The sequence below is a fragment of the Polypterus senegalus genome, chromosome 17, assembly GCF_016835505.1.
Source record: "Polypterus senegalus isolate Bchr_013 chromosome 17, ASM1683550v1, whole genome shotgun sequence".
Lineage (NCBI taxonomy): Eukaryota > Metazoa > Chordata > Cladistia > Polypteriformes > Polypteridae > Polypterus > Polypterus senegalus.
The window spans coordinates 1,607,528-1,621,412 of record NC_053170.1 but is presented as its reverse complement, the minus strand read 5'-3'; the positions used below and the strand labels follow the sequence as shown (position 1 = coordinate 1,621,412).

Below are 13,885 nucleotides of genomic sequence, written 5' to 3'. Positions count from 1 at the left end.
CTCCCCAAGTGTGTGGCAGTTTAAGAGTTAAACAGCGTATCCACATTTTAGGAAGGACAAAGGCAAAAAGCAACCCTTTTTATGTTAGAGTTAGCCATTTTAAAAGGAAACTGGCTGTGTGCTTCTCTTCACTGCTCATCTTCCTCCTCCTCGAAGCCCTTCTGGTCCTGGGGCTGTGGCTTCATCTCCAAGTGCTGCTGTTGACGTTGTTGAGTGTTGATGCCCATATGGAAGCTGCTGTCCCTGTTCTGTAAAGAACTACAGAAAAATCACTGAAGCTTAACGTCACTTAGTCTTTCACTATATGGATGTTTAGTCCTCTGAGTCCAATAAAAAAAAAAAATATCGATGTTTCCTGCAGTCGTCAGTATCATTATTAACATTTGTGTGCATTAATAGTCTAGCGAGAGAAAGGTGGAGCACGCGTGTAGCATACAGACAAGCGACAAGAACTGAACAGACAGTTCAGGCACATATTTAGTTGTGATGTGTTTGAAGTTTAGCAGGTTTGCTGGCGATGCTTTAACTTTGGCTGAGCTGTCATTCCTGCCTGACGGACCTCGAGTCTGCATGGAGTCTGCACGTTCTCCCCGTGTTCTTTATGGATTGCTTGGTATCGGTGAGTGTCAGTGAGTTCACTTACTTAGAGAAACATTGTCGTCCTCCGTATCCTCAGCATAAACTGGTATTTCTTTTTTGGAAAAACTCAGCCGCACTGCTTTTTCCTTGTTCTTAAAAAAGAAACGAATAACTCGTAATGTATATGGGGCATATTTTACAGTTTCTGCACAGGTCTGTGTTGTTGGAGTCATATCGAGTATATATGTTGTGGCAAAGGCGTTATGTAGGCGCCCGACCCGACACAGACTGACAACGGAGGCACGTGTAAAAATAAAACGGATTTTGTTTTTTCCTTCAGCTGAAGCCACGTCTTCCCTGTGTCCCTCAGCTCTAGCACAGTCCCACAAACACCAAACAAAAAACACCGACATACAGTCTTCCTCCACTCCTCCCAGGCAGCTTCGTCATCGTCCTCGAGTAGTGGCTGCTGGCTCCTCTCATAGCCCACCCAGAAGTGACCTCATTCAGGCCGCACTTCCGGGTGTCGCAGCATTGCAGCTCCCCTTGGCGGTGGCCACGGAGCCCAACAGGGCTGAGCTCAGCTGCTCCACAATTGTGGCCCCAGTGCAAGCCAAGGGGGGCTGCCACCAAGCGTTCTGGGGGACATAGTGTGCAGCCCATGGCTGTTCAGTGCCAGAGATCTGTCCCGGCCGGCCGTCCGCCACAAAGTGTATGACTTACTGTATATTGATAATGGCTAACTAACTAATATAAAGCGAGAGTGAAATAACGCATCATAAACCTAACGATAATCACCAACTAACAATGTCATCCTGCTCCTTACTGTAGATGCTGTTTCTGAACACCCTACATTACCTTTAGATAATTTTTTTTTTTCCTTAATTATAAGTTTCTTCCAATAAAGTCCTGTTACTTATCACTAGCCCACTATGGCGTTGTTGCAGGGTCCTTTATGAAGTCCAGCATTCAGTAAAATAAATGACTCTAGAATGCAGCGATTACCAGTCGGAACTAACAAAAGTAATTAGACCTTACGTGGCTGTCTCGGCAGCATCTTTGTAGAAAACTCCAGAATGCTTCCATCTTAGGCGCTCCTGCGATACGCCATGTGACATTTACAGAGCGTACAGGACACCGCATTCTTTGGCCTGTGCTTATTAGAAGTCCACGGTCTGTTACACAAAGGAGCTGCAGGTGAAGTAGGCCCGGCCGTATTGATCTCTTGAGCGATGGGAAAAACGGGATGCGTCGACGTATTCCACGCCATCCAGTGTATTTAAATGATCGGGCTGTAACAGCACTAATTGACATGCATTTAAAAAAAAAAAATGAAATGTTTATAAAAATGGAATGCAGTGCCTTGAGCATGGGAAAGGCGCTATATAAATAAAATATTATTATTATTAAGCAGTTCACTTCAGATTTATTGTCAGGTGTATAGAAGCACAAAAAAAAAAAAAAACCAAACCCCTTAAGCACATTTCACTAAAGCGGGTGCCACATTAGACGACTTTTCCGCAGTTTTCAGTCGTGGCCTTCATTTGTATAATCTTAGCCAGTTGGAGGTAGTCGGCGGTGCGCTGCTGTGAGCCTGTCCGCCATATGTGACGCACCTAAAGTCCAGCGAGTCAATGTGAATTTCCCCTTGGGATTAATAAAGTCTATCTATCTAATCTGCAACTGGCTAGGATAGAATCAGACAGGCTTGACCCCCTCTTTGGTCGGAGTGTGTGCAGGAGGAGTGACCCCTGTCCACAATTTACAATGCACAGAATATGGTGACGAGGGATAAAGAACACGCGTGTCTTAAACCACACAAACAGATAAGAAGCTCTTCAGTCTGATGCTTCATTTTACATATCATAGCAGAATGGAACAAAGAATTCAATTCACTGCAGCTGTTAATCCTTCATAAAGTGCCACTTCATCAGGCGACACGTTATTGGCTGTCAGAAACGGGCAAGGACGACTGCACTGGAAGGTCAACGCTTGGTCGGGAAATGTGACAATGGCTGCAATCTGAAATGGCGCAGTGACAAAACCAGGTACTGCCATCAGTAAATCTGATGGGCCCCATGACCAAAAAGTCGCGTAATGCAATATCGGCTTAACGAGCCTGAAGCCACCACGCCGTGTGAATGTGGCGCTGCAGGCTGTATAAAGTAATTGGCAAAATAGGAGGTGCCATGTAAAAATAACATAACCGTATGACCTGAGCGTAGAGCGGCTGTCTTTGTTACAACCATGGAAGAAACAGACTGGCAGAGAAAAAGTAGCCTAATGTGTGGTCTGCAGCTTTGGACAAACGTCACCCATGGTGGCCGCTGTGAACAAGATGCGTATCCTTAACTCAACAAGATGGTACCAGGAATCTGTGGGGAAAAAGAATGTATTGAAGGTTGTTGGTGCCAGCACGCCTCAGAAACACGGAAGGCTGCTTGTTCTTAAACTGAAAGCTTTGCTGCTTCGTAGTGGAATCATTTTTAAGGCTCTTATTTTCACATTGGGACGTCAGTATCCTTAACCTCCATTATAGCCACAAATACAGGCCAGTGTTTTTTGTTTTTTTTTTTTTGGAATATATAAATAAAAAATAGCTTCACTTTAGAATGTAATTTTATGTGGCACATTCTTAAATAACTTTGACTTGAAAACTGCCAAAGGTATTCTTTAAGGTACTTTGTTCCGGCCCTTTCCTGCATTTAACACCATTTTGGCCAAAGGCATTCCCAGCTTACGCCACCAGTGCGAATGTGCTGCTAGTTCGGCTGCACTCCTTCTACGTGATGTGGCCTTTCTGTGCAGGATGAAATAGTAAGCAGTGGGAATCGATGGTGAAAAATACTTGCGTCTTGCATTTCCTGGATCCTTGGCTGGCACTTTCCTTGGTGACACTTAATGCTGTGGCCATTGCATTTCAGTAGGTGGAAGGATGCCAGGTGAGTTTGGGTGGCAGCCAGCAGGAGAATGTGGCTTGAATTTTAAAGCGGGCTCTGCCATCTTTTTTTTTTTTTTTTTTATTTTATTTTATTAAAACGTCATTCCTTCAGGGGTGGGTGCTGCTCCGATTGAAGATGCCGAGGCACTGCTGTGGAGGTCATCCTTCACAACCACAAGGACATTTAGTACACAACTCCCGGAGTGATATCCTGCCTTTACTTATATCATTGGGCTTCCCGCCACCAAATTGCCCCTTGGGTGGGCTGCAGATTTCACCGCAGGAGTCGGAGGAGCTGACACTTGGTGTAACGCTGCCTCCCTCCCGTTCACATCTTTGTGCAGCGTTGTCCTCTTGCAGCCATCTTTTTATTTGCTCCTGTCCAAAGCCGCATTTCTTCTTTTTAAGTAAATTAGATTGGCTTTTGGAGTTTGCCTTTGCCGCATGCTCTCTAGCTCTCTCATGGCTTTAGCCCAAGGGTATAAACGGGAACTGAATTAAAATGATCGCCAAAGTTAAAACAACAAAAAAAAAAAAACAACCAACCAAAACCTAAATGAAGCCGGTACTGTGTTTTACTGTACTGTAAACAAATTGCCGTTTGTGTTTTAATTTTGTGTCCCTTGTGTGTTGTGCCTTTTGTTTAAAGGAGCCCCCCTCTCTCCCACCCCCCGCCCCCTTCGAGCACAGGTAAGTATGAGCCGTGCACTCGCATCACGGCGAGCCCATGGGCCGTGATGACCACTTGCTGCCGTAGTGACGTGCTTGTCTACTCCCTCCTTTTTTTATTTTGCTTTGTTTGGCTGGTTATGAGTGGATTAAACAATATGTATCAATCTCCAAACATAGTCTGATTAGTGGAAAGTTAATTTTCTTCTCGGCTAGTCCTTTTCACAGCTTGCTGATGACAGAGTTTATGGTCTAGTTAGGCGTTCCGGTGCTCGGTGCCCGTCACTGTGGATGTGCTGTCCCTTCATGTGGTGTTTGGCAGTACTTGAACCCTCCTGGTGTCTTTCTGCTGTTCCTGAAACTCCATGACTGTAACAGTCCATCGAAAAAGGGGAAGAGCAGCAGTCATGTGCCCACCAAACTATAAACTTGCTATTTTCTATCCCAGCGTACTTTGTTTTAGAGCAGGGGTGGATGGCCTCGGTGGCGGCAGGTTTTCGTTCCAACCCAATTGCTTAAGAAGAAGTGTTTATTGCTCAAGTAACACTTCTGCTTCCTTTTAGTTGCCTCTCGTGTTAAGATTTTGAGCCCTTATGGCTTGTTTTAGTCTTAAACAGGCGTATTTATTCGTTTTTTAATTGCTCCTTATCAGGGCTGTGGAGTCGGTAGATCAATCTGTCCTCTTCGACTCCTCTGTGTTTAATATGCTAAAGTATTTTCCACGTTGGTTAAAAGAAGGCAACATCCACGTCGTCCTTTAACCACAGAACTACTGGCTAGGAAGCGGACTCTCTACCGTGTTGGCCAGTTTGAACGCCTGAACACCCATCAGGCCACAGCACACACCTCCACCATTACACTTGTTAAACACATTAGATCTGAAGTCAAACGGAGAGACTTTATGTAATGTACCATAATCCAGATTACAACGACCCCGACTCCAAACTTTTCTCCAACTGCTCGACTCGCACTCCACAGCCCTGCTCCTTAATAGCAATAAGATGCAAATGACAAAAGAAAGCAGCATTTCTCCATTTAGCTTGTTTCCATTTACACCCCTGTGTGTGTTTTTCATGCACTATTTGATTTAATTAAATACTTGGAAGGAAAGTGAAGCACTGAGAATTACTCATCTGTTTTAGAATTCAAATCACTTGGATGATATCCTTAGGAAGGAAAAAAAAACATCTAGGATATGAGAATGACTTGACATGGCAGACTTAAAGCACTAACAAGCCATGAAATGAAGTCATTGACGAGGATTTGTTTTTTAATTAAGCAACTGGGTTGGAACAAAAACCTGCAGCCACTGTGGCCCTCCAGGACTGGCTTTGCCCGCCTTGTTTTAGAACCAATAGAAACAGACAGAGTGCTGCTCTTTTAAATTGCTTAATGAATAAACGGGCATCCAGGCCTTTCATGGCTCGAGTGTTGCGCTGCATAGAATGCCAAGGGAAGGGAAGGGGACTCGTCATTTGCTGTGTAGCTTGGCCTTATCAAATGACGAATTGTGCACATATGGCATGAAGGTTTCTCATATTAACACTACTTTGAACCCAGCATTCTTCTGCAGTATAATAAAATGAAGCGTTACAGTTACTCGCTTGGGGTTACAACCAAACCTTCTCGTCATGGGCAGCTGAGACAGCAGTGTGTCCCCACACACGTTTTTTTTTTGGGAACTAAATATGAGAAGGCTAACAGGAGTCGCCTGGCCTCCAGGTGCGCATCTGGGTTCTCATTTAAAACGTTTTGCTTGAAGATATGCATACACCAAAAACAAATCTGATTCATAAAAGCCGACGCACACATTTTTATGCAACTCGTGTTTATAAATTACAGTCATCTCGTAAATATGCATTCGTGAGCACATCTCAAACCCGACCTGGCTGACCCACCTAAAACAACCGATGTAATGAATTAGTAGATCAGGTCTTAAGAAAAACAAGAGGGTTCAACCAGTTACCACCAGCATGTCAGCCCGCCCCATACAGTACCATCACGTCTGCTAAAGCTGCATAAATGAATTATGGGTTGACCCAGGCCACTGAGCCATGGTGTTTGTCGCTCACATTTTAGTATCACAGGTGACTTGTACATTAGTGGAATGACACTGTTGATGGTTAACAAAAGTAGCTTCATGTTTCCTGGTTGTACTTGTCACAGTAAGAGTGCAGTCGGTTGCTCTGATTACATCAGGATAACCGGACATGGCTGCAAATTGTCTTTTTATGTTGGCAAAAATGTGCACACACACACACCCAATGAAAACTGGATTTAGTGCTTCACTGGTCATTTAATTGGCTTCCAGCATAGTGGGCATGATGAAGTGAAGTTTGGCTGAAATATTCCTGACCTGCCTGCCAGTTCCCTGAGAAGTGACAACAAGTAACCGATGTAAACTGACGAAAAACCAAAAAATACGCAACATTGGCCCTCTTAAAAGGGAACTAAAAAAAGAACCCGTGCATCACGTGCTCATTTTGAGCCTCTTTTTGTGCATATGCAGCTTTCCACTCAAATGTCGGGATATAAAAAAAGAAAACGTGACAGGGGTGCGTGCGTATTTATATGGCAACTGTAACCCATCCTCCGTATGCGACATTTTGGAGTTCTTATAAATCTGACCGCAGGTGAACACCACTCCAGGCCTAGCTAGAGGAGTTCCAGGTGAGGATTAATTAGATTTATTTAGATCCGTTGTGTTTTTGAAGTGAGACATTGCTTACTGGCCAGTACTCTTTTAAATTATGGGTCAGAAGGATTTCCTTTCCTCTCTCCTGGTTTTAGAGGAGAGGCCACTACTCATTTAAAGCAAGACTGTTGTGTGTCTTGTCTGCTCATGGAGTCGTAGTGCCATCCCTGAAGTAGCATACTCTCTCCTGAATAGCTTTGGGGTAACCTGCATGTCCTCAGTGCATGTCATCTAAAAGTCTTCTTGGCGGACTTTACTCTTAACACACCCACACACCCCCCAGCTTAAACTGGGTTTGGTTTATTTTAACATTAATTGTAACTCCTTGACACTTTACGTTGACTATGTACAGGCTGGAAATTTCCTTTGTTTTATAAAACGTCATACTGAAATTATGCCACCACTTTCGAAACACAAGCTGCATGTGAAGGAAGCACTGCCGCATTTGGTGGTCCAGGAAATTTGGGATATGTGAGGGTCAGGGTTGGGGCTGCTAACTGGCTGAAGGGAAGACCCGAGATCCTGAGATCGATACCTGTTTGCAAGCTGTGAGAATGACTTGTGTTTGGTTCACTGTAGCTTTTTGGTCTCTGCACTCCAAGGCAAGATCTCTAACCCAAGTGTCTGTGCTCCAAGCATACTGTCTGCTGACCGCTGACCTCTGCCATGTCTTTCTCTTACTTCCAGGGAGGACCGATCCCATCCCTATTATCCTCAAGTACGATGTCATGGGAGTGGGGCGTATGGAGATGGAGGTAGGTGTCAGACAACAGGCAGCTTCAGTGCCACCACGAGCGTCTGTGTCTTTGAGCAGCCATGCTTGTCATTTTTTTTTTTTGTTTGTTTTTAGTTTTGCAATCTGCTGCTCAAGGGCCACAGAGGAAGCTGCTGTATGTTTCACCTATATTAGGCTATTTTCTTTCCTCTAATAAAAATCCTTTCCTGGCCTCTCTGTTTCAAAATCTATCAAGTTAATTTAAAATTGGAGTGAAACTGGAATTCTTCAGTGCCTCAGTGTGGACCATATTTTTGTTCTTGTCATACATTTTAACCAAAAGCAGTTTCGGACATTTTGTGATTTCCACATGCTTAGCCATCTTATTTCCTACAGTTGTGCTTGAAAGTTTGCCAGCCCTTTAGAATTTTTTATATTTCTGCATAAATAAGACCTAAAACATCATCAGATTTTCACTCAAGTCCTAAAAGTAGATAAAGAGAAACCAGTTAAACAAATGAGACAAAATTATTATACTTGGTCATTTATTTATTGAGGAAAATGATCGAATATTACATATTAGTGAGTATGTGAACCTTTTGCTTTCAGTATCTGGTGTGACAGCCCCCTCCCCCCCCAAATAACTGCAACTAAATGTTTCCGGTAACTTCTGATCATTCCTGCACACCACCATTCCTCCGTACAGAACAGCTTCAACTCTGGGATGTTGGTGGGTTTCCTCACATGAACTGCTCGCTTCAGGTCCTTCCACAACATTGTGATTGGATTAAAGTCAGGACTTTGACTTGGCCATTCCAGAACATTCACTTTATTCTTCTTTAACCTTCTTTGGTAGAACGACTTTGTGTGCTGAGGGTCGTTGTCTTGCTGCATGACCCACCTTCTCTTGAGATTCAGTTCATGGACAGATACAGATGTCCTGACATTTTCTTTTAGAATTCTCTGATATCATTCAGAATTCATTGTTCCACCAATGAAGGCAAGCCGTCCTGGCCCAGATGCAGCACAGCAGGCCCAAACCATGATACCACCACCATGTTTCACAGATGGGATGAGGTTCTTATGCTGGAATGCAGTGTTTTCCTTTCTCCAAACCGAACGCTTTTCATTTAAACCATAAAGTTCTATTTTGGTCTCATTCGTCCACAAAACATTCTTCCAGTAGCCTTCTGGTTTGTCCACGTGATCTTTAGCAAACTGCAGACGAGCAGCAATGTTTTTTAACCCTGCCACGCACACCATTGTTGTTGAGTGTTCTCCTGATGATGGACTCATGAACATGAATATTAGCCAATGTGAGGGAGGCCTTCAGTTGCTTAGAAGTTACCCTGGGGTCCTTTGTGACCTTGTCGACTATTACACGTGTGCCTTGCTCTTGGAGTGATCTTTATTGGCCGACCACTCCTGGGGAGGGTCACAATGGTCTTGAATTTCCTCCATTTCTACCCAATCTGTCTGACTGTGGATTGGTGGAGTCCAAACTCTTTAGAGATGGTTTGGTAACCTTTTCCAGCCTGATGAGCATCAACAACTCTTTTTGTGAGGTCCTCAGAAATCTCCTTTGTTCGTGCCATGATACACTTCTACAAACATGTGTGGTGAAGAGCAGACTTTGATAGATCCTGTTCTTTAAATAACACAGGGTGCCCACTCACACCTGATTGGCATCCCATTGACTCAAATTTCACCTTCAAACTAACTGCTAATCCTTGAGGTTCACATACTTTTGCCACTCACTAATATGTAATATTCCATCATTTTCCTTAATAAATAAATGACCAAGTATAATATTTTTGTCTCATTTGTTTAACTGGTTTCTCTTTATCTACTTTTAGGACTTGAGTGAAAATCTGATGATGTTTTAGGTCATATTTATGCAGAAATATAAAAAATTCTAAAGGGTTCACAAACTTTCAAGCATATCTGTGAGTCAGCTTTGCATTTATGCCTTGTTTCATTACTGTATGATGTGGTATCATAAATGTCCCCACGTGGAGCACTCTGAAATAGTCCTAACAATGTCGGGATTTAATAATACGCAGAGGTAGTGATGTCACACGAACAGTTGTCACCTGCTATTTGTGGTGTGAAAACTTACCTTCTATCTGGGGAAAAATAAACCCACTTATTTGTAACACATTTGAAAAGCACCCATCACTGCAGACATTAAGAACCTCGGCCTTGATGAGACAATTATTTGGTATATTTGACATAGACATGTTAGCATGAATTGTTGGTTTGTGCCCAAGGTATTAGGCTTGATGGAGCAGAATGAAAACAAGTAAGGTGTCAATATCCACTTAATCAACAGGGGAGACATGAAATAAGCTACCTTTCATAAGGCACTCAATCTCTGCAAATACAATTTGGAAGGTAAGAAGCTCTGCTAATATTAGGAGGATAAGGTGGTCAGTGCTGGAGGTGTTTTTGGTCACAATCCACACATCAGGTGTCAGTGTGGGTAAAAATGTCCAAGATGAGGCCTTTCGGGCCAGAGTCTAACCAAGTGTCTTTAACTCGTTTCAGATGGATTATGCAGAGGACTGTACAGAGAAGAGACGAGTGCTGGAAGTGGAAAAGGAGGACACAGAGGAGCTTAGACAAAAATACAAGGTAACTGTCATGGATGTAGAGAGCCTGATTAGAGGATTCATTTTAGAAAACATGAACACTTCTGTAGCTTGGTGACAGAAGAGAGGCCAGACTGCCATGCCTGAAATGCAGTGGAAGTGTGCAGTTTAAGCAGTTCAATGAGTACACTTTCAGGAGTACACGCAGAGCATTGGTGCTGCTTTTGCAAAGTGACTGGCCAAGTGACAGAGCAAAACCTTGGTGGCATTTGGTCCCAGGTGCCAAATATTATCCTAAGTCTGTGACTCCTGGTGGAGATTACGAGCTTTAATGCTAAACTGTCAGTGATCATTTGTGAGGTGCAATGTGTGTGTGTCTAAACTTTAAGGGAGCAGACATTAAGCAGAAGAGATGAAGTTCATCAGACATGTCTTTCTAAAATATTAACCATGTAGCATAAAGGATTAAATATGTAGAAGGGAAGTGTGACAGTGGTGTGATCTACAGTAAGAGTGACGGAGGTGGGATTACATCAGGGATCAGCTCTGAGCCCTTATTTATAATGGTGATGGACAAGTTGACAGATTAGTTTAGACAGGAGAGTCCCCATGGACTATGATGTTTGTTGATGACATTGTGATCTGCAGCGATAGTAGGGAGCAGGTCGAGGAGACCATGGAGAGGTGGAGATCTGCTGTAGAGAGGAATGAAGGTCAGTAGGACCACCACGACAGAATACTTGTATGTGAATGAGAGGGAGGTCAGTGGGATGGTGAGGATGAGGAAGTAGAGTTGATGAAGGTGGATGAGTTTAAATACTTAGGATCAACAATACAGAGTAACAGGGAGTGTAGAAGAGAAGTGAAAAGAGAGTGCAGGCAGGATGGAGTGGCTGGAGTGATTTGTGAGAGACGCATATGAGCAAGAGTGAAAGGGAAGGTCTACAGTATGGTAGTGAGGCCAGCTATGTTATATGGGCTGGAGATGGTAGCACCGGAGACCGAGCTGGAGGTGGCAAAGTTAAAGATGCTAAGATTTGCATTTGGTGTGACGAGGGTGGACAGGATTAGAAATGAGGACATTAGAGGGTCAGCTCAGGTTGGACGGTTGGGAGTCAAAGTCAGAGAGGTGAGATTGCGTTGATTTGGACATGTGCAGAGGAGAGATGCTGAGGATATTGGGAGAAGGATGCTAAGGATAGAGCTACCAGGGAAAAAGGAAAAGAGGAAGGACAAAGAGAAGGTTTATGGATGTGGTGAGAGAGGACATGCAGGTGATGGGTGTAACAGAACAAGATGATGAGGACAGGAAGAGATGGAAATAGATGATCTGCTGTATTGACTCTTAACGAAAGAAGCGTTAAGGATTAAATGTCAGTAGTTTGAAATTATAAATCTAAAAACTAAAAGGAGTCCCTTTTAATTTATAGCCTTTAGAGCGACACTTGGCACCAGGCAGTCAGTGTGTCTAATAGTGCAGGCCACTTCTCACCAGCCATCCACCTTACTCCCCAAACATTTATGGGCATAACTAGAGTTATATATACTTATTAATTTATGTTGCAGATACCAGCTATGTTCTTCTAGGAAATTTAAAGGCAGATCGAAATCTGTTGGGAGCCAGCTGCATTAGAATAAGCATATAACTAAAATGAAATGTTGCTTAACTAAAGATCTTGTCTTTATTTGAGTTATATAACATTCTTATTTAATTGGGGATACATGCTTGAAACGTTTTCATAGCACCACCTTCTTCTTGCAACATCAACGTGTTACTCCATTATGAGTGTTTTGTCTTAGTTGCTCTACTTTTCCGCTTTTGTATTATTAATGTATAGTCTTTGTCAGAAGGCCTCAGATCTCACAGACTCACCACTGTTTATCAGTTATTGTACTTTATAAAGTCTCCAAACCTTTCCTTCTCCATTTATGCCCTCGGGCAATTAGGTGTAGTAAAAGACAAGCAGGAGTTCAGTTGCACTTTAAATAATGTATTATTGATAATATTCAGAAATAATAACAATATGCAGAGTACAAGTGAATATTGGGAACCATACAACCCAATAAACGGTGATGTGTAGTTTCAGGCGACACTCAGACTTGTTAGTTATTTTAAATGTCGCGAGTTAAGGCACCATTTGTGGTCAACTTTCTTCAGAACAGGCCGCATGCCCATCTCCATATGGCTGCCAAGCTGTGCTCTTCATTGTGTTGTCCTTTTCACTTCATGGTGTGTGAGATGCTCCTTCATCAGTTGGTAAAAGAGAGAGGGAGGGGTAAAGTAAGGAAATGTATAGATTTTCTGTCCACACCCTACAGCCAATAGGGTGTCGTGGTACTTCATGGCTTCTGATCCAAGCCAATTCCAAAGAGCCACACTTCAGACCAATGGGGCACAGAATACTTTTTGTTAAGGTGAAGCTTGCCAGCTAGGTAGTTGGCCTCCAAGCGGGGGCCGACTGAGAGGGTCCTGCAGAGGATCACTTGCCAGGCTGGTTTGAAGCACTTCCCCCAACCCTGTCGTAAAATTACAAAGAGACTCTGTCCTAAAAGGGGGGTCTTAACCACCTAACCATTGCTGTTCTTCCCAATGATAGACATTAGTGATATATGTTTCAAACAAGGGCATATAAAATATTTATCAACTTGTATACAAAATCTCACACCACAGCAATAAGTGTTTCAGATCTCCATAGATTTACATTCCCCAAATGACCACTCTCACTTCTTCACCCCAAAATGTTAGCACTCATCGGTGACCCACGAGTGAGTTGGCTGAGAATTCCAAAGCATTAACCTGGCGCGCTTGTTTTAGTGTTGCCTCCCTCGTGGCCTTTTTTAATTTTGGCACTAATTCATGTACCCATTTGCTGAAAAGTATGCTATTTTTGTAACATAAAAAAGCAGCTCCAGGTCATTCAAGTCAGCTCCAGTTTATTTTAGATGTGTTTAGTGTTTTTCATGGAGCACAGGCCCAGCGCACGGTAAAACTTTGTCAATTAGTATCATCACTGAAACGTGGCCAGTTGACACTGTAAGACAGAAAAGCAAAAACTCCACTGGAGAAAATGAACTTCTTGGGGTGCCCAAGATTGGCCGTAATACAAAATCTGCAAAAAGTCCGACATAGTGAGAGTACCCAAGACCAAAGACACCTGGAATGCCCACTGCTACTGGACATTAACACCTAAAGGGTGCCAGGACCACTACAGTAATGACAGTTGAATGGAAAGTGAGTAAATGGAAAAGCAGAGGAAGTTCTTATTGAGAGTCAGCCATTTGTTCAGAAAGAGAAAGCTTAGTGGTGAGGACAAAGAGCAGTAAACCACAAGTCAGAAAGAAGAAGAAAAAGAAGAAGCACAAGGTTCTGGTTTAAAAAAAGAAATAGGAAGTGCCTCTCAATGGTTGTGCAGTATCTATCAAGAAGCAGGTTAGAAGAGAGAGGGCCGTAGAGGCTTTACAAGACGGCAGTATGCTGGTGGCTGGGATGATGGGACGGGCACAGGGCACATCGCTGCTTGCCTTCTCAGTTGCTGTTTGAGAATCACTGATCTCCGTAGAGAATGTCTCCTCACCTCGCTGGATTGGCACACCTACATTCATTGAAATTGAGAGAAACTAAGAGTTGTGGGTCAACCTAACCAGCGTGCTGACATACAATAAAACTTCCGTCCAAAATCAAAACCTGTACTCTA

At 43.2% G+C, this 13,885-nt stretch overlaps 1 protein-coding gene across 1 annotated transcript in view; it reads left to right on the top strand.

The window, feature by feature from the left end:
- The window catches only part of gpatch8 (G patch domain containing 8), a 115,590-nt gene that overhangs the window by 80,999 nt on the left and 20,706 nt on the right, over positions 1-13,885 (top strand). Inside the window, 2 exon segments of the mRNA XM_039739999.1 lie at positions 7,572-7,639; positions 10,147-10,233. Coding sequence (XP_039595933.1) covers positions 7,572-7,639; positions 10,147-10,233 — 155 coding nt within the window.